The sequence below is a fragment of the Brassica napus genome, chromosome C2 (assembly GCF_020379485.1).
Source record: "Brassica napus cultivar Da-Ae chromosome C2, Da-Ae, whole genome shotgun sequence".
NCBI lineage: Eukaryota > Viridiplantae > Streptophyta > Magnoliopsida > Brassicales > Brassicaceae > Brassica > Brassica napus.
The window spans coordinates 53,158,163-53,181,730 of NC_063445.1; the positions used below are offsets into that span (position 1 = coordinate 53,158,163).

Consider the following 23,568-nt stretch of genomic DNA (forward strand, 5'->3'; position numbering starts at 1 on the left):
ATTTTAAAAAACTTATATAGTGACGATATGTGTCAAAATCAATCTGTAAATAACGTACAGACGATGGTTTTATTTCATAGAGTTGATTGTGGAAAACACTAATGGGCTTATTAGAAAACGGGCTCCATTACAAAAGCCTATATACCCATTAACTAGAAAAGACCTGTTGGGTATAGAGAGAAGTCTTTTATAGTTTGGTGATCCACTTTAATTGTATTCTTTTAATCAAATTATTTAACTTAATTAATCTAGGTTTGTTTGGGGTTTGTTTAGCACTAATCAACCTATCATGATATGTTTTTTCCTTATATTCCTTAAAGGATAGATAGTTGGCACATAAGGACCATTTAAAATCGATGCATATATAAACAAATATTTCTGCTTAATTTTGTTTGTTTTTTTGTCACCTGGTCTTCACTGCGTTACGAAGAAGCTTGTGCGGCAGGAAGAATAATATACGGAAGAAAAAAGAAAACACAATCCATACAATTACAAGTGAGGAGAGAGAAACTATAGAGAGAAGAAATATCAATAATCTTTCTTTGGTCAACGTTTAGTCAACAGGCCGTTACAAGTTTCTTCTGTTGATTTTCTCTCTCGCTCGTCACCTCCTCAACAAACTTAATCTCCCGCGTCTCTCTTCTCCCTCTTATACTCTCAAGAACCCTAAATTTCGCCACCGTACTGACTTCACCGTCTCGATTCGAGATCTACGGCGGGGGGAAAAGGTAGCTATGGCCGCCCCGGGAGACGCGCAACCCAACACCAGTTCGACGCAGGTGCGCTCTCTTTCTCTCTTTCTTTTCGTTCGTTAGCCTGCGCGGGAGAGAGATAACTGAGAAAATGAGAATCTGAGTGTGTGCTCGTAGATTCATGACTAGGTACTACGTATCGGCTTTTCTTGGTTCTTCGATTCTTAGTTGTGCTGTAGTTACGCAGCGATTGCGATTCTGAATCTGAGAATCTCGAAAATGATATTCACTGGATCTGCGTTCTGTTGACTATAACTGATAGCAAATGTGCATTGAGAAGATAAGATTCGCTATTGAATGTACATAAGAACAGTCTATTAAGTTTCATAAGCTCACATTTACAGTACAATCTCTTACTTGTCGCTATTGTTCAGAGAGTGAAGGTTTATTTCTTGGACGAAGATGGTAAATGGGATGATCGAGGAACTGGACTCGTCAGTTTGGACTATGTGGAGGTTTCTTCTATATCTCCCCTGCTCTCACATTTCTGAAATGTAAAGACTTGTAGCTTAATGGAAACGAAATACAATGCAGCGATCGGAAGAACTTGGTCTATATGTGGTTGATGAAGATGATCATGAGACATTGCTTGTTCACCGGATCAGCACTGATGATATCTACAGGAAGCAAGAAGGTAGCCGTTTATGTTTTTTTTATTAACTATTCCTTGAGTTTGGATAAGTGATATCTGTATCAATGTACAGACACAATCATCTCATGGAGAGAACCAGAGGGCTCAACAGAATTGGCTTTGAGCTTTCAAGAGACTGCAGGATGCTCTCATATCTGGTAAGTGAACTGTCTTTTGGACAAGCTTCCATTTTACTGATCATTCTCCTGACTGCAAAAATGGTGCTTCATCGTATTCAGGAATCATATATGCACTATGCAACGGAATCTACATTTCAGTTCTCTAAACAGTAAGAGTTTTTTCCTGCCCGTATGTATAGTATTTGTTCAACTCTTGTACTAGTCTGATTTTCTTCTTATTTGTATAACACATGCTTTCTCATTTTCTCATATGTATTCTGTTAAATGTGTCATAAGTCTGAGTTTGAAGTTTGCATTTTTCTGTAATAGTAGTTCAAGAGGTTCACCTGCATAGAGTTATCAGATTTTGTGCACCATCTATCAAAATTTGGACTTTAAAATATTTGGAAATAAATAAAGGAAACTTCTGATCGTTTTCTGAATACCGTTTCTTCATGTATATTTTTATGAATCTGTCACGAATTTTGTATTTGACAATAATATCATCTTTGCTTGAACAGTGAACACTGAGCTGAGGGAGCTCCCTGATGTCGATATTTCTAATCTTCCCCAAATACTCGAGGTTCTAAGATAATACTCATCTTGTGATTTCTTTGTATTGTGGTCAGTTAAGATGCTTTGCTCTTCTTTACATTTCTCATTGGTGTTGATAACTGCAACAAAACAGCGCTAATTTTAATATCTATTGTAAGGGTTGAGACTTTATTTATTTTTTCCCTTGATTACCTATCGGATGCCTACAATTGTATGTTATCATCTTTAACTATACCGTCAGTGTTAAGCAGTGCCATGAATGTCCCGAATTGGCATTCTAGGTCTCTACGTTGTTGATAATTTCAAGTATTTTGTTTCCGTCTTCCCTGCAGATTGTTACTGAAAGTGGCATTAAAGATCAAATGCGATTAGCCGGACTTATGTTGAAGGATGTAAGTATTTTGTGCCTTCCATAGCCCTACTTCTTTTGGTAAGATATTTTGCTTAACCTGCTTTCTTTCCTGATACTCGATGCAGGTTAAGTTCTTTGACAATTTGATGAATGTATTTGAAATGTGTGAAGACTTGGAAAAACTTGATTGCCTTCACATGATGTTCAACATTGTCAAGGGCATCAGTTAGTATTCACATACATCTCAACATCATTTCTTTCTCACTCGAATTACTAACTTTTATGTAATAAGCAGCATTTTTTTTTTCTATTCTTATGCAGTTTCTCTCAACAGTCATCAGATCCTGGAGAAAATCTTGGGGGATAGCCTAATCATGAAAGTTATTGGTAGCCTTGAGTGTAAGCTTAATGCTTCTGGTCGAACTTTAATTTTCTTAATTTTCACTGACTACGAAGGGGACCTTGTATGTAGCTGTTGAGTATCTGTGGCATAGAATTTAAAAACATATTAGATGCTATTGCTATATCAGAACTTTCTTGCTGTTTTCTCTAATTAACATATTACCTATGTTTCTCCTCACAGATGATCCCGGTGCTCCGCAGTCTCTACATTACCGGAATGATGTGACTGCGCATGTTGTTTTTAAGGAGGTAATACAATGTTCTATTCGTGACCATAACCTTGCAAATGATTTGGAAAAAATTGAGACTTGAAAACATTATTAAATCCCATTATTGTTGGCAGGCTATACCAATTAAGAATCCCATGGTCCTGTCGAAGATACACCAAACATACAGAATTGGTTATCTGAAGGTTCAGTCCCATGAACTCTTCTGAAAACATTTTATTCTTCAGAAAATGTCTCATTTCTCTCATTTCTTACAGGATGTTATTTTGAGTAGAGTAGTAGATGATGCTACAGCTACAAGCCTAGATTCAATAATCAATGCAAACAAAGCTGCTGTAAGTCGTCCAAATAAACATTATCTAATTTAATATGTAACAGAATGCATATAATAAACCATCAGAACTGCTATTATGCACCCCCATATTTTTCAGATTGTTACATTGCTGAAGGATGACAGCAACTTCTTTCAAGAGTTATTTGCAAGGTTACGGTCACCTTCCACATCTGTGGAATCTAAGAGTGATTTGGTATGTCCTGGCATCATGAGGGCGTCACTTTCTTAAGTTTCTATATTTTGGGAAAGCAGTGATGTAGCTGTCGAGAAACTAGAGCCATTCTTGTCTAGCGTGATAGTAGATGATCTTGATATAGCATCAAAACCAAATTGTTTCTTGGGTGAGTTAGACTGATGTGTTTTTTTTGCTTCCAAAATATAGGTACATTTCTTGCACGAGTTTTGCAGTCTAAGCAAGAGCCTTGAGATGGAGCTGAAGCTACGGCTCTTTAAGTATGTACTTTTCGGAAACTAAATCTATTGGTACTGAGAATTAGTCTTCTGAAATTGATCATGTGTGTAGCAGCTATTGCATTACAATTCTATGATTATAACTTCACGCTTTTGAGATTTCTGTCTACTTAATCATGTGTGTAGGGAACTTATAGATGAAGGAATTTTTGACGTAATAGGAGAAGTCTTGCAGCTTCCAGACACCCAACCCGTATTAACTGGGTATATAATCACCTCTAGCTAATTAATTATACATGATAGCTATTTATCCCCTCGGTAAATAATTTCCAGCTCTATTATTGTATAATGGATGCAGGGCAGATATCCTCCTCATTTTCTTGACTGCAGATCCCAAACTCTTACGCTCCTATCTTGTTAAACCGGAAACTCCCCTCCTTGGTCTCCTGGTAATTTTTTCTTAAAGTCTTGTTCTCTTTTGGATTGTTTTTGTTTTTGGCTTGCGAGGCTGTTCACTGTTTCTTTTTTATATTAGAAAATAATTGGTTCTCATTATCTGTGATAGGTTAAGGGATTGATGGAAGATTTTGGTGTTAAGATGCTAGAAATTTTTCGAATTTTATTGGCTTCAAGTGCATTATCGGCTGGAGCTCAGGTGCATACTTTATTTTTCTTTCTTTCTTTCTTTATCTGCAAGACTTCTTGCTTTCTATTAAACATAATTCTTTGGTAACTTTTTATCATTGTTTGCAGGGAGGGAATATTATGGATATTTTCTGTGAGAAGCATATACCTGAGTTAGTTAATTTCATTACTACCTCATGTCCTGAAAAGCCTGGCGATACATCTGAAAGTACATCCGGAAGAGTTAGCAGCCTACTGAACATTTGTGAATTGCTGTGCTTTTGCGTTCAGCAGGATCCATCAAGGACAACGTAACCTTTTTATGATGATTACCATTTTACTGTTTTACCTACACTACAGTAGCTATCTAGTATTCTTGTGCATTTACTTCTCTTGTCTGCCACATGCAGTTTTCTCCTTCAAAATGTGACAGAAAAGGTTTTGTTTCTCACACGAAGAAAGGAGAAATCCATAGTGGCTGCGGCTGTTCGATTTTTCCGCACTCTCCTCTCTGTCCTTGTAAGTAGTCTTCGGTCAGCATTTTTTATTATACTTATATGAGAATGAATCTGACAGGATGAAATTTGGTTATCTGTATTAGTTGAAAACTGAGGCTCAGATGTTCTTCTTTGTATTAAAATTTTTGATTCTCGTAAAATTACTTTGGCAAGTTGTAGTTCAGTTTCACATGTCATGTTATAGAAAACTGGATGAAAGCAGATTCTATAATGGCGCTACAAAAGCTTCTGGAACGACTATGATGGGTATGCAAGTTCTAAAAAAAGTATTTTTCTACTTCAGGATGAGAATGTCCAGAGTTACGTTGTAAAGAAAAACTTGCTGAAACCGATCATAGATGTTTTTGTTGCCGGTGGTAATCATGACGATTTGCTGATTTCTTCTATCTTGGCGCTTTTTGAGCACATACGCAAGGTATCTATTTTCATCCTCTTCTCAATTTGTTTCTTAGTGGTGTTCCTCCGTACATATCACAGTTTTTTGTGTGCAGGCAAAAGCAACTGTGTTGCTCAAATACGTAGTTGATACATTTTGGGACCAGCTGGCTCCATTTGAGCACCGGAGCTCCATCCAGGCTTTAAAAAATGAGCAGGTATTATCATTCTTCGATCCAACTTCCACTTTGGAAAATTTCCTACAGTAATCTTTGTTCTAACAATGTAATGTGTCTTCAGTGCATAGAAAGTTTGGGACCAAAGAGCAACACTGATCCAGTTGATATGAGAGAAAACAGGTGGATTCATCCCCTAGAGTGTTCAAAACATTAACGGATTTTTTGTTTTCTTTTTCTCTTGACCTTTTCTCGAATATGTTCTATACTAACAGCGATGGAGAGAAGTCAGCTTTTGATTCTAGTACACAGAAAGAAGAAGCTAATCCCGATAATTCCAATGGAGAAGCTGCAAGTTCTTCTCCTTTGAGGTATTTTTCTCTCGCTACCCTCTCTCTATAGAAGGTGTGTCACAATGCAACAAGTAGAGGGTTAACGGATTTGAGTGCTGATTTCTATTAATGACATAGGTCTGAACGCGTGCTTGATTATGAGGATGACGAAGATGATGATGAAGACAATAAAACTCCTCAGCAGAAACAGACAGAAGACTCAGTGAAGGGAAGGGAGAAGAGATGCCGTTGCAGAGAAGATGAGCGAGAGGAGTGTAAGAAAAAACCGAAGCTCTGTTCAACAATTGAAGGAAACAAGAACTCCACAGAGAGAGTTGGCGGTGAAGCTAAGGAACCTGAGAACGCTAGAAGCAGTGAAGACAACAACAACAATAGTTTAGATGAGAAAAAGGAAAGCTAGGAGGAGATGATGAATCTGCATTGACTGACACCTTCAGAAACATCAAGAGAGATGTAAATGGTTAACATTCTCGACAATGATAGGATTTTGGTTGCATCTCTCTCTGTGAACTTGAGATAAAAGCAGAGTCCAAACTGATGAGAAATAGATTAGGTGAGGGGGAAGGAATAGTATGAGAGAAACTGTACATAGCCCACAACAGATTATAGATATATGTTGGTTTCTGAAGATTATTCTATGCTGTGTCAATAAGCAAGACTTAGGAATTGCATTTTGTGGAAAACGCAAATCCATAATCAAAAATGATGTTTTTTTACTTGTAGCTGTGCTTCTATTTTGCTATTTTAGTTAGGTGATGGATTTTTCATTTACCTGAAAATAATTCAAGTCATGTTTTTACTGAAAATTAAGTCTTAAATTTGAAATTTAAAATATACAACTTCATAAAAAGAAAATATATTTGTTAGAATAAATGATTTAATGAAGACATAAATTAATAATTATATCTTCATGTAAACTAACAATTCAGAATTTATAAATTAGACTATTATTCTGTTTTTATTTTATTTTTAAGTTTTTCGAAAAATAGAAAAGAGTATTTGGGCCCAATACTTAAGTCTGTTTCTTCTTCTTCCTTCTCTTCGCTTTGAGCCGCCGCCGCTGCTACTGCCTTCTTACTCTCTCTCGTCTCTCAGATTCGCTCACCCTCTTCGTTTCTAATTGTAAGTTTTCCTTTTTATTCTTTTCGTAAGTAAGGCTTGTGTAGATCTTGGAATTGAACTCATAGATCGATTAACCTAATTTTCTCCCAGTCTTAGTATCATTCACGAATCCATGTTTTACTTACATGGAAGTAGAAACCCTAATTTTGAAAGGCTTAGGGATTATACTGAATTCACTTTGTTAAAGATACAAACTTTGTGTTTCAATTTGATTGCAGAGGATTCAATAATCATGTCCGATGCAAAGGAGGAGAAAGCGCAGGTCGCAGCCGACAGAATCAAAGCCGCTGCACTCACTGCCGCCAAAGGTCTTAGCCGCACTCAAGCCGAGCGAGCTGCCACCGCAGCTGCTCGTAACGTCAACGCTTACGGGCAAAAGGAAGAAGGTCCTAGCCGATGGCAGGAGAAACGGGAAGCCAAGAGGCAGATGTATTTGATGAGTACCGAGAAAGCCGTCAGGCTTGGGGAAAGGAAAGACAACAAGTCTGTGTCTGCTTCCGCTGTCGTGGGAGGAGGCGGTTCTCAGTGCCAGAAGTGTTTTCAGACGGGGCACTGGACTTATGAGTGTAAGAACGAGAGGGTTTATGTGTCCAGGCCGTCGAGGACTCAGCAGCTCAAGAATCCTAAACTGAGGACGAAGCCTTCTGTTGATGATCTTGATGGTGATGATGAGAAGGTAGAGGTAGCGAATGGGAAAGGAGAAGGTGAGAGGAGGTCTAAGAGGAAGCATAGGTCGAAATCTGACTCTGGTAGCGATAGTGAAGCGTCTGTGTTTGAAAGTAGTGATGGGTCTGAGTCGTCTGGAGAGAGTGATTCGGAGTACAGTTCGTCGTCTGAGTCGGAGGAGGAGAGGAGGCGGAGGAGGAGTAAGAGGACGAGCAAGAAGAAGAAGCCAAAGCAGAGGAAGGAAAGGAGGAGGAGGAGAAGGTACAGCTCTTCTTCTTCTTCGTCTGAGGAGGAGTCATCTGATTCAGAATCAGGTTCGGACTCCGAGTCTGATGATGACAGAAGAAGCAGTAGAAAGAAGAAGAGCAAGAGGCACAGCAACATCAAACGTCGCTGAATTGAGTGAAGGAATCTTCCTTGGTGCCTTTTTCTTAGAGAAAATCATATTGAGCTACATGACAGTAACTCGCACTGCTTTTCATTTCTCAGCTATTCATGGCTTTGTGTTGTATCACACTCATCGATTTGAGAATCTCTTTTAGTTTCAATAGCTCCTTAGAGAAAGTTGTAAACCCTCGAGAAAACTTCCACCATAAAATTATCAATCATGTCAACTCCAGACACCAGGGACTTATTTTGAGTGAAAGTTTCAAATTTTGAGTGAAGTCAGGGGCCACTGTGTAAATTTCAACCATAAATGTATTATCAATCACGATTCATGTTAACTCCAGAGATCGATCAGGGGCTTCTTTGTAAAGGTTACAAATTTGAGTGAAAATTATAAATTATGAGTAAAATAAGGGGCTATTTTGTAAATATCCGTAAAAGATGCTTCTTACATACGTATGTAATTATTGCATTACGTCGTTAGTAGTAGTAACGTTTGCTTGGCTACTACAGAGAGTCCAAGCTCTCTCCCTAGTCTCAATCTCTAGAAAATCGGCTGCTTCGGCTTCCACCTTGTCTCCATCGTATGAGTTCTCGCTCTCTTCTTTTTGTAATCCTTGTGGCCTTGTAAACATTACAAAGCTCGTAACGCACATAACCTGTTCGATCAAATGTCTAGCCGAGACTCAGAACTTCAAAATTTTGCTAATAGCCGGTTTTATCTCTGCACTTGTGTTATCTTTTACTAGATACGAGTTCTCAGGAACATAACATTAAAGGTTTCGATTTTGTCTTAACATGAATCTATAGTGATTTGAGTTTAAAAAGTGTTCTTGTTTTTATAGCTGCAAAATATCTGAGCATGTTGCGGAACGTGATGCCTTGGAACAGAAGCAATCACAATGTCGCTGGGTTGTTGATAAGGCAATTCGCAACGAAACCTAAACCTAAGATGAAACCCATCGAGCTGAACACACCACCAGAGCAAACCCAGACGATCACTCGAGTCATCTTTGATGTTTTGAAGGAACATGGACCTCTCACCATTGCTGAAACTTGGGATCGTGTCAAGGTATACTCTTTTTTACAATACAATATGCTTTCTTTTAAAATCGTTATGATATATTATTAGGTCAAGAGCTGGAGTAGTTTTTTTGCTAACATCAATTATATTCAATACAGAGTTAGCTTTCATCTGATCATTCTTTGAACAGGAAGTGGGATTAAGAGGGTTAACGAGCAAGCGTCACATGAAGATAATACTAAGGTGGATGAGAGAAAGACAGAAGCTGAAGCTAATATGTAACCATGTTGGTCCTCACAAGCAGTTTCTGTACACTACTTGGTTCACTAAACACAACCCTTCTAAATTCTCTAAGCCCCCGGAAAATCTCACCGGAAAATCTTCCGGCCACCCTAAACTTCCATGACTAGTCACTGTTTGGTTTAAGAATTTTTTTCTTGAATCTTCGCTTCTTTACTTTAATGTAACTAAAATGTCTTTCTTGACAAGTTTCTCTCGATGATTACGCTTATACACTTTTATTGTCACTTAAGTTTGTGGAGTCACATACCCGTGCTATACTTTAGTATGATAATTTGAGGAAAAGAAAATCAAATAAAAATTTACAACAAACTCATGCATATGAAACACACGTGAAGAGTTTGTTAATTCTTTGAAGAATGTGGAGGATTAAGGATCGTATATTGATGCCAACATTCTTCTTTGTTCGGTGAAGAGAACTTATTTTTACCGACCCAGCAATAACAACTTGGTGAAAAGCTAATACGGCAATGTAATCCAATGCACGGTGGTAGAAATATCTTGTGCCGTGCAAAACAATCTACATTTTCACTTAAAAAATAGAAAGTTATTTAGTTAATCATACTATTCAGAAAAAGTTATGAAGGATATAATGATGATGGTTACAATAATGATGATCATATCATTGCTATGACAATATTAACGGTCAACAGTATGCGTGTGTATCAGTGTATGTTTACATTTGTGTAGACCAAAATGGGAAACAAAAATGATACAAGGGATTGCAAAACGTGTTGATGAAGACATATATATGTATGTTATTATATTGATGTATTATGTATAGTATAGGTCGATATGAATATTGTCTCATATGGTTGAAGAACTGATTCATATTTTTGTGTATTTTTATTTCACGCTCATATTCAGTTATTCCATACTAAAAGCAAGACAAGAAATAACCGACAACTAGCCAAGTTAAAGCCGCGAAGAGGAGATCAATAGAAAACTATTGTAGTAAAGAGAAAAACAGGAAAAGAGAAGCTAATATTTCATACTTAAGGGTTTCTAAAATTAAAAAAATATTATATAAGAGAAGCGAATAAGGGTTTGCGGATAAGCTCTAGGGTTTGAAGATAAACTCTTGAATACGACAAAGATTCATACAAACTGATGTGGATCAAACCGTTTTATAGACTATTTTCAAACAATTTTCCCCAAATTTTTCGTACTAAACAGAAAATAAAATCAGACTGAAATTTGGTTGGATCATTCAACGGAAGATGGTTCTCTATTTTACAAAGCATCAAATGTTGTTGACCTCTCCTTGCAATGAAATATATTCTCTCCAACTAACCTAAGCTAAACCTAAAAATCTCTCACTAATTAAAACCAAAAAAATCCAGCTTGTACGAACACTTTTATTGTCACTTTCTTACATTAAATTTTTGGAGTCACATACTCGTGTTATATTATAATATATGATAATTTGAGAGAGATAATCAAATAGAAAGTTACAAGAAATTCATGTATATGAAACAGACTTGAAGAGATTGTTAATTCTTAGAAGAAGAAGGTCGCGGATTAAGGATCGCACATTGACGCCAACATTCTTCTTTGATCGGTGAACAGAACTTATTCTTTCCGTCGCAGCAATAACAATCGGGTCTAAAGGAAATGTGATGGCGATGTAATCCAATGCACGGTGGTATAAATAGCTTGTTCTGCTCATAACCATCCACATCTTCACCTAAAAAGATAAAAAGTTAATTAGATTATTCAGAAAAGGTAATGAAGATATGATGATAATGATCACAATAAACGATGATCATATCATTGCCATATACAATATATATATGTCCATGCTTACATTGGTGCTGATAAAAAAGGGAAACAAAAATGATACAAGTGATTGCCAAACGTGTCGATGACGGAGACATGGTATTTTGCTGATTTCTCGTTCGTATAGGTCGATAAGAATATTGTCTCGTGTGGTAGTGACTTAAAAGTTGATGAACTGAAGAATATAGATGTTGCACTCGTATGGTAATAACCACATTAAAACCTAATTTTCGAATATTTGTAGTTCATGCTCACTCAGTTATTACATACTAAAAGCATGATCTCTATATTTATATAAAAAAGCATGATCTCTACTAAAACATATTTATGCGAAAAGTCGCCTTAAAATACGGTTATTTGATGATATTTCCATTTATAAAGTTACACTGATAAAAACGTTACACATTTCTTTTTTGAACCTCGTTACATAATTTTTTGGCCGAAAGATAGGTTAAAATTAATAAAATCATAGTTAAGACATTTTTATAAAGTTTTTACTCAATATTCCACCAACTTTTGTGCAGTATTATCTTTCTTATCCATCATCTATTAGGAGCAGATGATACACAAAACTTACTTATATTATATTAACTTTTAAAGTGACAAAAAAAAAAAAACTTACTTATATTAACTTTTCTGTCCATTTGCTGCATGTAGTTTCCAATTTTTTTCACTCTTTTCGTACTATTAAACCGAAAAGAAAATCATATTGAAATTTGGTTGGATTATTCAAGGTAAAATGATTCTCTGTTTTACAAAGCATCAAATGTTGTTGACTCTCTCCAAATCTATCTTTGCTTGCAATGAAAACAATTCTCTCCAACTAACCCTAAACCTACAAATCTCTAAAAATCCTAAAATTATCTTCATTCATTAGAACTATGAGGTAAGAGGGGAAAATAATACTTTATCTACATAGTATGAAATAAGATATGCTACAAAGAAGGTAGCGTGCGGTCGAACCATTTAGAGAGACGCGAGATTTTGGCTGCTACGCTTTTATTTCGACCAAAGAAAGTTTCTGCATTGGACAGCATAACTTCTACGTCGTGTCTTAATGCTTCCACACTCCGGTAATAGTTGTTCTCAAGCCTTGACCTGATTACTTCAATCGACAAAAGTACTGGGAACCTGCACATGAATACACAGAACAAAACCATGTCAGCTTCATCATCTCCATTAAAATCCTCTTCCAGTGTTGATGAAACTTTACCTGTTAGTGTAGCTGGAGCTTCCCACAGTCTGGTTCAGTTTTTGGAGGCCATAAGAATCCTGAAACGAAGTAGTAAAGGTTTATTTAATACTGCCATGTTTTTGCGCCTCTTAATCTACTTAGAGTAAGACTAACTACAACCACCTAACTAATGTAAAACACGGGCCTATGCTTGGTGACTAGGGGAGTCCGAACCATTGTTCCAGAATCGTTCTAGGCAGCGTCTAGTTGTCTGCCTAGTTGGCAAACTGGATCTAAACGAAACGATTTCTCATAACGATTTTTCATAAAATCGATCTAGACGTTCAAATAATCGAAATCTTCTATAAGACGGGCTACCATGAGATACTAAAAGTGATTAGAATCAGAAACCTTGGTTCTTTTATCTGAAGTCTCCAACTTTGTTAAGGCCAAGAGCAGACGGTTTCGTTTCTCATCATCCATATGAGGCTGCTCCCACTTGGTATCAGCATCAAAAAGCTCCCAGGGACTGTGAAGATGCGTCTCCGTCGGATCATTCTTGTATCTAACTGTGTACCTCTCCCACGGACTATCAGGAAAATCAGGTGATTTGGCCTTCACAGCTAGAATCCGTCCTTCCCACCAATTACCATCTTCTTCGCCTTCGTCTCTCCACCAAACCTTACACTTATCCCTGAAAGTCCAGTTCCTCTGTATCGCTGCTTCGTACCGACTTCTTTCCACAAGAAAATCTGGAAAGCTCACCACCTCAGGCAATGTCAGTTTGAAAGTTTTGTCGAACACTTCGGAGTTGGGGTCGATGACTTTAAGTATCATTTTGCAGCAGCTATCCCCAGAACCAGGGAGTGTTGCGTATTCAAGACTTTCCACTTTACAGATCTCCACCGCCTTTATGTTTCCTCCCTTTACTGAAGTCCAAGGAGCCACTTCCCTCAGGGAGCTGAAGTTCAAGTATTCTTGATGCCCCTGAAAGGTACGAGTAACAGCCACAGGTTAAAAAATTGATACCAGAGGTTGATTAAACAAGACTAACAGATAAGATTACCTGTCGCAGATAAGCAACCTCATCTCCCTTTTGTGGGATATAACGAGAACCCTCTTCATGTGTTGATAATGTTAACCAGGATACCTTTTCTATTGACTGCTGAAGCTTCTTTGTCTCAACAGGTTTAGTTTCACTGAAAGGATAAGTAGACTTTCTATTCCTTGTGGATCTCGACCGAAGTGTTGCCCCAGAAGTTGATATACATTCTTCTTGAGAGTTATGCTTTCCATGTGAATCACTTAGTTTATCTCGGATGTGTGTCAAACTGCCTTCCGGCTTCTCCAAACCATTTGACTCGGTCTCATGGAGCCCATTAGGGACACCTTCATGGGTATTAGCACCACTACTTTGATCCTGACTACACGAACCTGGACTTGTTTCTTGAGTCAGAGTATCACCCCGGTCTGAGTTATTCTCATGCTTTCGTGACTTCTTTCGTCTATAGACATAATCAAACATCCGTTTAGGATGTGACACAGGAACATCAACTGAGACAGGGTCACTGACTGAGACAGGGTCACTGATCAGCGGATTTGAGTCATGCACACAATCATTTGTCAGAGATAGCTCTGTTCCAACCACACCATCCTTTCGGCTGTCCAATGCCAAATCCAATTTAGTGTTTGCAGAACCATCATTTAACGCGTCAGAGCCACCATTCTCTTGATTTATTGATGAAGATTTTACTTCTTGCTTCAAAGATGTATCAGGAGCCCTTGAAACCCACTTGGAGCGGATCCTCAACGTCCTAGAGATAGGTGGAAGGCTATCTTTTAGATCATGCAAGCGACCTGCTACATCCTGAGAACAGTTAGAGGCACCCTCATCAGCCACTCGACTTGGCGACCCATCCACTCCTAGGCATTGTTCCTCACCATTTGGCAAACCATTAGAAAGCACCGTGTCAGTGTCAACTGCAATTCCATCGATATCTGTTCTTAATTCCAAACAATTAGGTGTTGTAACACCATTATCATGGTGATCTGCCTCTTTGCTAACATTATTTTCTTTTCCCTCTGGCTCAGAGCCCATAAGTCCATGCGATGACATTGATTCACTTCTCATTCGCTTTGATGTACGAGCCTTAACCATTCCCCATTTTACTTTGCTTGCATCTAACCCCTTAAAATGATTTGTGGAAACTTCAAAGTTCACAGGAACCCTTGAGTTTTCAGCACAGCCAATCCCTAAAGTTGGAGTTGGAGCATGGGAAGATGTTCCAGGTAGGTTCTCCAGCAAGGAAAGCTTATCTGAACTCTTAACAGGAAACCTAACAACCAATCTCCTTCGTTCAGCAGGTTGAGTTTCGCTAACATCACACTGTTGAGCCCCATCGTCTGAATCACATACGAGAATGTTTTTCCCCTTTGATTGCTTGTCATGCCCATTTACCAAAGCTACATCAAGTTCACTATCCCCAGTGCCTGAGTCCTGTGTTGTCGATTCACTTTCTGATGACTCGCTCAATTCAGAAACATCTTCCTCTTCTGCATCTTTAGATGTGCCTGTAATCTTAGAAAACCAAGAGAGTGCATTTTGTGCAGCCGCTCGCCTAGGTCTGGACGATTTAGATTTTGAAGATTTTCTTTTGGATTCTCTACGACCACTCCTGAATTTCCTGGTACGTTTGTTCTTGCTTGTAGCACCTTCAAGCTCATCAAAGTTTCTCTTTCTAAAACGCCTACCCGAAGAAGTCATGATCTCAGCCTGGTAAAGAGGTAAAAAGAGATAAGTAGCAATATTTGGGCACACAAGATCAAAGCACTATTACAAAACTTACTCCTGTTTTATGTTTTCTCCTTTTGGATCTTCTACGGCTGTTCTGATGATCACCATCCTCATCGCTTCCACTAGAACTGGAACCTGACTCACTAGAAGTCAAAGAATTTATACATTCTTGCTCTTTTCCAGACGAATCCTCTTCTGGCACATTGTATTCGGAGTCATTTCCATCGCTTAAGATATCGATTTCTGGTTCCCACTCCATCACATCTACAAATTCTGGCATCGGCTCAGCTAAGTCTAGATCTGCCAGAGGTGGCATTTGGTAGTCTTGATCTAAAGTGATATCTGGCCCTATAGCAAGCTTTAAAGAAGATGGTCGCCATTCTTTGCCTAAGGCGCCAAGTCGCAGTTTCTGAAACTTGGTCTGATATGGCTCTTCATATGGAATCATCGCTAGAATTGAGAAAGATAGTTGTGTGAATAATACGCCCATCTTAAGTAGAAGGATCCACAAAGAACTTGTAACCATAGTAAAAGAAGGTAAAACCTGAATCACAAAGAGGGTCCTCCATATTTCGGCGATAAGGTGGAAGCTGAGATTCCTGAATCAAAGTTCCAAATGCCAATTAGTGAGTACACACTATGCGTGTAACGAGCAGAAATACATAAATGGTTATGAAGCAGAATCACAAGAAGGGTAAAAAGATGAACTATTTACCTGGTCAAGGACATTCCCATATATGTCCTGGATTAATGGCCGGTAATCCCCCAGGAAAAACTGCAAAGATGCACAGAGAAATTATAAGGAAATTTCATTTTAGCATTAGACAGTGATAAATGCCGACTTGCTTAGCGGAGGTAAAGTGGAGCAGCTAGAATTCAGATATTTCTATAATATTTAGTGTGAATTTATGGATGTTCAGAGATATGTTCCCATATGCTATCTAGTGTATCTATCAGAAAAGTAGTCAGTAGAAGTAGAGTAATGAAGCTTTCTCTGCAATTGAAGTTATATGGGTACCTGATCATATTTAGCGTCCTTTTGAGAATCCCCTTGGCCTGTGCTTAATACGTACAGTTGGCCCACATCATCTGAAAGTATTATTGACGTTCCATCTCTACATTATGAAGATAAAGATTAGCAATCAGAAGTACTAGGAGCATAACGAGTACGGAAAAGGTACTATTTGCTTACGGTGAAAACTTCCCATCGACCAACTTGAAGTGTGAAATATCGTATGTGTGGATAGGTTTTCCTTCCCATATCTAGAAGAAGAGAACAAAAGGTTTAGTAGATAAACAGAAGAAGCGCTTAGGCAGCGCAGAAAGTAAAACTTACATCCCACACTATTGTTTTTCCATCATAGCCAGCACTCATAGCTATCCGAGGATTGAAAGGATGGACGTCCATAACATATGTCTACAAACAATAAGTACATCATGTCAATAACGGTAATACAAGGTACTACGAGGAAATCATGCCTCGAAAACTAGAACAGGAACCAGACAATACAACGACGCATAAATGGCATTAAGCAGAGTTAGGATTGTTCTCATAAAAACAAAAAGACATTAACAAATGGTTGAAATAATAGACAGTCTGCTTAGAATTTCTTTCCTTATTTTTCTTGCTTTGAAGTACAGAGGTAACAGTTTTAGCAATTCCGAAAACTCGCTTAAGGTAATCAACCAAATCCATGACAGGAAGAGAAATATACAGAAGGGATCAAGCACTCACAGATGCTGTATGGCCAGTTAAAGAATGTACCAAGCTACCATCAGAGGCATTCCACACGCATATTCTACAATCTTTAACATAGAAAGTGATTCTAGTTAGCAAGAGATGAGCGCTATAAGTCGTCCTGGATTAAACTCTAAGCCATCAAGCGTGTCAAAAAAGTGTTACCCATGATAGCGGCAAGGACAAAACGATTATCCAGACTCCAAGCAATCATGTTAACCCCACGGGGAGTAGGCAGGATCCTTTGACGTGGCCCACCTCTAGGGGGTTGAGGAGGCATGGGCGGAGGTGGAACCTTGAGATGATATGCTCGTGTCCATCGGTAGCTTTTTCCCTGAAAAAACATAAATAAAGATCCGAGTTTCTGCTCTGATGAAAATGTATTGAATTAGGTGAACTCGTAGCTATCTAAGCGAAATTGAACATTACATGTGATCTCCGAGATCTTGGGATCCAAATGATTGCACTACCATCACGAGAGCATGTAACTATGTTATCATGACAGAACCTAGAAAATAGATGTGTCATTGAATGCCAAACACAAAATAGAACATCGGAAAAGGTGAATATTAACAGTAATTGTAAAATTATCTAATTGCAGCTTTGATTACACACCAGGAGCTCTTAAATTTTGGAACACTATCGTCTTTTGAGTAGTCGGCAAATTTAGATCCTGCAGCACAACCACTGGAAAGCACCACAGCAAAGGGATAAGATAAGACAGTTAGGATCTCATAAGAAATGTAATTTCAAAAGTGAATGGTTCACCTGAACTGAACATAATTAACATCATTCTCATGTCCAGCCAAAACATCCATCTCATGATTTGGCTGCTCTGGGTCATCATTACTGATCCTACTAGCACTCCAAACCTATGACCAAGGAAACACCTTTTGTAATTAAGTGAACCCTATAAATTTTGTCAGAAAGTGTAGATTGGACATTTATCAGTACCGAGTATACTCTGGCAAGAGTGTCAGAGCTACCAGTGACAAAGACAGATCCACTGGCATTGAATGCACAGGAAAAAATTTGGTGACTCTGCTGAGCGTCACTAGAAGAAGGGCCATCGTTCTTCCCTGGAATAGGTTTCCATAGTCAGTCCTACACCTTCCAGTAGATCAAAGCAAAAAGGAATTAACTAAGAATGTAGAGCAATCACCATCAGGACTAGGAGGCCTAGGGACATATATCCGTGGAGCAAATTGGGCACCCCGAGCATCCCATATCCTGCATGTACCATCATCCGACGATCTGCAGATATTTAAGGGATCAAACAGCTTATAAAAAGATCATAGAATAAAACAGAGTGGATTTAACTTTCCAGCTTTGTGACCAAAAGGTTAACTAATTCAAAACTTCAAAGCTATACTGCATAGGCAATAAGCTGAAAATCCACATAATGAATAGCATGGTGCCAACCAAATGAAAAAAAAAACTGAAGAAACATAATAATTCTCAGATATTCTTAGGAAAAATAATGCCGCAGATTGCGTACACATGATGCCAAAAGGTACAATTTGAGAAAAAAAATCCTTACGAAAGAAGTTGGTACGGGGATCCAGGCCTGGGACTAAATGCAATGGCAGTAATAGCTCCAATATGTCCACGAAGTACCGAAACTGGTAAACCATCTGGCAATCGCCACTAGAAAAATCCAGATGGGCGAACTCATCACGGAGGGTAATGTAAGGAATAGTGGAAACATGTATATAGGAGATACAAGAAACTTACAACACGGATCACACAATCATTTGAAGCGGATGCTATGAAAGTGTTGTTCGAATTCACAGCAAGATCAGTTATGTCACCCTTACATATGCACCAAACACAAAAATTATAAGTACCACTTAAGAATACAGTAACAGGATTATAGTATTCTTATAGAGTACTTGGAACTCACTTCATGCCCTCGACAGCTGGCCAGGCAGTATGCAGTCTCCATTGACCATACTTTTACAAGGCGATCATCTGAACCAGTGATTACATACCTTCCTGAGCGGTCAAGTATAGCTGCAGCATATTGATATAGGTATGCAGTTCATCCAAATGATTAGTATATTATTTAAAAAAGAAAGATAATATTAAGATTCACCCCTAAACAAGTAAATAACATACCACAGTACACAGCGTTTCTGTGTCCACGTAGCCTCTTGATGTTCTGCATCTTTTGTACCATTGTAGATGGTTTTACAATGACATAGCATGCTGCACGAATTGATGGGGCTCGATGATGTCTGGCAAAACCACCACCAATTTCTCTCAAACTTAAACCACGCACCTGATCAGCATGCATATGAGGCCAACGCATCCCTATAGGTGGTGGCTTGAGATCACTTCCAACTATGTCCTTGTCGTCTGCAAAACCAAACAAGGCAGCTTCAGCGGGCCAAGATTTTGAAAGAGAACTTAGCAAATGCAAAATAAAGTCCTAAGTAACTTCTAAGTGAAACTGGTTTACTATAGTTTGTGTTTATATATGTATGCAAGTATATAGATAAATTGATGTGTGTGTGTCCATCATGAGCAAAAAGATAAAACTAAACTCGCCAATATGAAAAATAAATTTTAGAAACCACCTACAGCTCAAGAGGGGGAACGATCCAGTCCCTAAAAGCGTTGGGACACCAGCTGTAACTAGTTTATTTCCATCAGCAAGCCCTCGTGAGGGAGTAGGCCTACTTGAAACAAAGACCAATTGCTTCAGAAGCTCCACCAAGTGATCTCTTTTTACGTGAGAATACCTGAAAGTGCACATATAATGCCATGAAACGTTAAAAAAATCTCTGGTGGGAATAAACCCTAATACAGTCCAACAATTAACTTCTTCACATAAAAATGCATATCAAAATCCCATAGGTACTACAATCAGTGAGAGCAGCTCTAGTAGTTACCTCTTAGCCAACTCAGCATAGTCTAAAGGAAAGGAGTTTCCATCATCATTCTCATCCCCGCTAGGCAATCCACTCCTCGAGTACCAAGCATGATATCTTCTAGGAAGAAGCTCATGTTCAAGAAGTTCATGTCGCAACAGCGCATAAGTTCTTTGGCAAGGCCCAGAGGAAAGTAAGTGGAGCATCAGAAAGTAAACTTCCCGCTGGTCCAAATCAATGTTACGCCGCACAACATCTTGAGCAATATCTGGGTCATTCCCTGGCAATTTTCTGGAAAAATTCAAAGGCTTCATAGGGAGAGAGACTGAATCAGCTTTCGGAGTGTTTTTCCTAAGAGCCATTAGACCCTGTCAATTTTTCCAGATATTAACATCAATTTATCAACGCAAAAAAAAAAAAACATGAAAAGACAGACAAAAAAACATCAAGACGATTAATATATCCAACCAATAAGAGAAGAATACGATCCTTAGCGATTTTCTATTACTTGCACACTCTGGAAAACTAGAGATAATGTATGCATCTCTACGCAATAAGCAAGTAGTTCCTATTTAATTCTTTGCAGCAAATAATCTAAAACAAAACAGGATAATGAAAAAGTGAAATAAATTGGCGAAATATCATCCTTGTACGACTATGGTTGATAATCTGTCTACCATCATTGTATTGTCGATCAAAAGGATGATTCTGGCACCAGTATCCAAGATCACGAACTCCAATATATATATATATATATATATATATATATATATCTAAGGTTCCAAAGCTTTGTTAGAAGAATCTGGCTAGTATTATCACCAAATCTACACCCAATCAAATGCAAGTTAACTTTTAAATAAAGAAACTCCAAACCAATAACACATTGTATCTGCAACATGAAAACAAAACCCTAAATTTGAACTGGCCGATCTCAAAACACCAAATTATATAATTCAAACGCAAATCAAATGAAAACATTGCAATTAACAGGATTAAGATTGACCACATCAGCCAGGACCTCGTAGTCCAGTGGTACTAACTCTTCGGGGAGGGGAGGTCGGCTGTTCGACTCGCGTGGAAGGGGAGACTGTCCAGGACCCGTAAAAAGCTACAGACAAAAGCTGGTGCCGGGCCTAGCCTGGTGGACAAGATAAACAACTGGTTAAACAAAAAAAAAAAAAAAAAGATTGACCACATCACATCACATACACAACGCCAGCAACAGTTCCTCTATGCAACAACATCTTCAAAAAAAAAAAAGGAATATTAAATATGATAAAATTTGTCGAACCTATTGAAGAGTCGACGAAAAGCTTTCAGCTTCGTTTGGATTCGGGAGGGTTGAACCCCAGACTTCGAGAAATTCAATTAGGGTTTGTGGCTTAAGGGAATAAATAGGATCATAATCGAAGAAGCGTGAAGCTCTCTCTGCTGCTACTAGTGGCAGATTCGGCAGAAGGCGAAGTGTATTTTTGTGGAGACGCACTGCGCTGGGGATAGAACAGAGAAACGAAGAACCTTGACCTCCCTCAAAAACACTGCGTTTTGAATTCTTTTTAGAGGCTTTTAATTGTCTGGGTCCGGTCACGTGCCATGGCCCATAAACATAGAAACTAATTTGATTTATTAAATGAATTTGTTATCAAATAATCAAAAGTGGCTGTAGTTTAGTGGTGAGAATTCCACGTTGTGGCCGTGGAGACCTGGGCTCGAATCCCAGCAGCCACACTTTATTTTATTTTATTGCTTCTCTCTTTACTATAAAGAAGGCCGAGGTTTTGGATTTGTTTCTAGGCCCATGGACGTTTTGAATTAGTATAGTTGTAATTTGTTTATCCGATCATGAGAAACCATTTAAATTGGTGGAAGTTTTCCTTATTATCCTAACAAACAATTATACTAGCTAAGTTTTCCTAATGCTTAAGCTTAACTAGATTTTGATCCGCGCTTATTTAACATTCTAACATATAACATTTATAGTTGCTTTTGGTTAGTACATGTTTGTATATATTAGACTTTTTTATAAGTAATATAGATATTATATTTTTGTTTGATCTATAAATAAGTCATATAGATCTTGTTGTTTGATCTATACATTTTGACCATGTTTTAAAAATATTTATAAGTTATGTTGGTTGCTTATTTGGTTTTGGATATTGACATAATCAAATAAATATATTAAATAACTTCTATATTAGATAAAATAATTTTTGAATTACATTTGTAAGAAAATTATTTTTATGAACAATAATAGATATTTTAAATTGATTTTTTTATGATTAGTATTATTTATTTTAGATATATTACCATATAACTAATATTCATTATTTAAATATTTTTAGGTTCATATACATCAAAACCGAGTCGAACCGAATCGGCTAATATAATTACTTTTGGTTATTTGGTTATTTTAGATTATTTTTTGTTTGTATACAAAATACTTGAATTGAATCAGATAATATGGTTATTTTTAGTATAAATATCGACTCATTTTAGATATATTGGTTATTTTTGATATTTAAGTTCATATACATTATAACCGAATCCACCTAGACTTAGAAGGAGTCGATTCGAAATTCACCCAAAATTTTATAATCTATATTTTATAGATCAAAATTGTAGTGTATGATAAAATTGTTAGATATATTATTTCAAATTTGGTGTTATATTTTATTTGTCAACACTTTTTATCTATGTGTTTCGTTCTATATTTTTATTATATATTTTATTTTAACTATTATTTATCATTATATTAAATAATGAAATATATTTGTTACTGAATGAAATTATGATATAAATTTTTGAAAATATTTATTGAAAATACTAATAGTAACCAATCAAAATATTTTATACACTGAATATATATTACTGACACAAATGGATAATGGTATTTTTATTGGAGAAAACGTGTTATCTAAACAGAAAATATATTTGATTGTTCTGGTTTGAAACGGTTATACTTGCATTTAATTAAATTAAACGTACTAATGTATCTATTCAATTTTCACTATAGAAGAAGACCAAGATTGTAGTCTTTTCTTCCCACAATTCTTTGATTACGCCTACAAAGACAATATTGTACATAGATTGCAAATGAGCCCAATAGCTCAAAATCAAATTAAAAATAAGCCGAATGGCCCAAAATGAAATTGCAAGTGAAATAAACTAAACCACTTAAATGTTGGTTAAGAACCAGCGGACCGACGTGTCAAGAAGCTCATGAATAGTGGTCCACCTCTTCGACTTTTCTCCGTCGCACTTCATCACTGGACGGAAGAAACCATCGTCCGTATTGTTATCTTGGCCATGCTTTCTAAATTTCTTCAACATTCTCTATCGATCTAAACCAAAACCTAAAACATAAATCATTGTAATTATTCACTACTAAAGGGAAACTTACTCCCAACTAAGCAATTAAAATGGCCCAACGACCCATAGTAATCAAGATGACGGGATGCTTGAGTGAAGTTTACTCCCCCACGAGAGAAACTTCGGCTGATTAAATTAAACACCGCTCATAATAGATTGGCATAGAGACTTACAACTCTGTTTCAAATCGGAAACATTTTTTAATCAAACAAAACAAAAGAACAATCTTTTCGAGAGTGAGAGATTGAAAGAAACTCTGAGAAAAGAAACCCATACAAAAAAAAAAGACCAAAACATTAATCGGAAACGAAATCCGATGATAATCGATGAAAACCAAAAAGAACAAACTTTTCATCGAGGAGAAAAGATAGCTGCCATTGAAATCCGGTTTATCATCATTCTGTGTTAACGGTTAAGTGTAGTCGAATTAAATTTGGTTATATCATTGTGTAATTGACCAAAAGACCATTAATAATGAGTCGCATAGGATGGTAATTTTTTAGGAAAAGTCAG

General features: G+C 37.4%; 4 protein-coding genes and 1 non-coding gene across 9 annotated transcripts; 4 read left to right on the forward strand and 1 right to left on the reverse strand.

Moving 5' to 3' along the window:
* Positions 1-374: 374 nt before the first annotated feature.
* Positions 375-6,551, forward strand: LOC106382509 (suppressor of Mek1). Its single transcript, XM_048746884.1, has 24 exons — positions 375-779; positions 1,127-1,207; positions 1,287-1,386; positions 1,457-1,541; positions 1,623-1,672; positions 2,024-2,085; positions 2,390-2,449; positions 2,535-2,634; positions 2,731-2,808; positions 2,993-3,060; positions 3,155-3,223; positions 3,296-3,373; positions 3,470-3,565; positions 3,755-3,825; positions 3,970-4,047; positions 4,142-4,232; positions 4,349-4,438; positions 4,537-4,718; positions 4,818-4,926; positions 5,209-5,340; positions 5,417-5,518; positions 5,601-5,659; positions 5,752-5,847; positions 5,947-6,551. The coding sequence occupies exons 1-24, from the start codon at positions 735-737 to the stop codon at positions 6,227-6,229; spliced, it is 2,265 nt and encodes a 754-aa protein (XP_048602841.1). The 5' UTR covers positions 375-734; the 3' UTR covers positions 6,230-6,551.
* A 240-nt stretch (positions 6,552-6,791) lies between these two features.
* On the forward strand, positions 6,792-8,165 carry LOC106382508 (zinc finger CCHC domain-containing protein 10). The gene is made up of 2 exons (XM_013822535.3): positions 6,792-6,951; positions 7,170-8,165. The coding sequence occupies exon 2, from the start codon at positions 7,184-7,186 to the stop codon at positions 8,012-8,014; it is 831 nt and encodes a 276-aa protein (XP_013677989.1). The 5' UTR covers positions 6,792-6,951; positions 7,170-7,183; the 3' UTR covers positions 8,015-8,165.
* A 270-nt stretch (positions 8,166-8,435) lies between these two features.
* LOC106379989 lies at positions 8,436-9,573 on the forward strand. Of its 2 annotated transcripts, none has more exons than XM_013819828.3 (3): positions 8,436-8,588; positions 8,850-9,076; positions 9,219-9,573. In XM_013819828.3, exons 2-3 carry the CDS (start codon positions 8,867-8,869, stop codon positions 9,432-9,434), a joined length of 426 nt encoding a protein of 141 aa, XP_013675282.1. In that variant the 5' UTR covers positions 8,436-8,588; positions 8,850-8,866; the 3' UTR covers positions 9,435-9,573. The 2 variants fall into 2 exon arrangements, with proteins under 2 accessions (XP_013675282.1, XP_022564008.1); XM_022708287.2 differs by lacking the exon at positions 8,436-8,588 and adding an exon at positions 8,650-8,783.
* Positions 9,574-11,814: 2,241 nt separating this feature from the next.
* LOC106382507 (bromodomain and WD repeat-containing protein 1-like) lies at positions 11,815-21,233 on the reverse strand. 4 transcript variants are annotated; one of them, XM_048747042.1, is made up of 25 exons: positions 20,978-21,233; positions 20,727-20,824; positions 19,708-20,054; positions 19,397-19,557; positions 18,932-19,171; positions 18,717-18,826; positions 18,548-18,625; positions 18,354-18,460; positions 17,976-18,067; positions 17,768-17,892; positions 17,582-17,685; positions 17,429-17,500; positions 17,243-17,321; positions 16,979-17,147; positions 16,811-16,881; positions 16,412-16,492; positions 16,268-16,338; positions 16,094-16,190; positions 15,791-15,850; positions 15,620-15,674; positions 15,128-15,525; positions 13,348-15,054; positions 12,693-13,268; positions 12,321-12,379; positions 11,815-12,238 (listed from the first exon to the last, which is right to left on the reverse strand). In XM_048747042.1, exons 3-25 carry the CDS (start codon positions 20,046-20,048, stop codon positions 12,043-12,045), a joined length of 5,049 nt encoding a protein of 1,682 aa, XP_048602999.1. In that variant the 5' UTR covers positions 20,049-20,054; positions 20,727-20,824; positions 20,978-21,233; the 3' UTR covers positions 11,815-12,042. The 4 variants fall into 4 exon arrangements, with proteins under 4 accessions (XP_048602999.1, XP_022563781.2, XP_048602997.1 ...); XM_022708060.2 differs by having other exon boundaries at positions 20,705-20,824; XM_048747040.1 differs by having other exon boundaries at positions 20,690-20,824.
* A 109-nt stretch (positions 21,234-21,342) lies between these two features.
* TRNAH-GUG lies at positions 21,343-21,414 on the forward strand. Its single transcript has one exon. It is a non-coding gene; the product is annotated as a tRNA-His (tRNA).
* Positions 21,415-23,568: the final 2,154 nt, after the last annotated feature.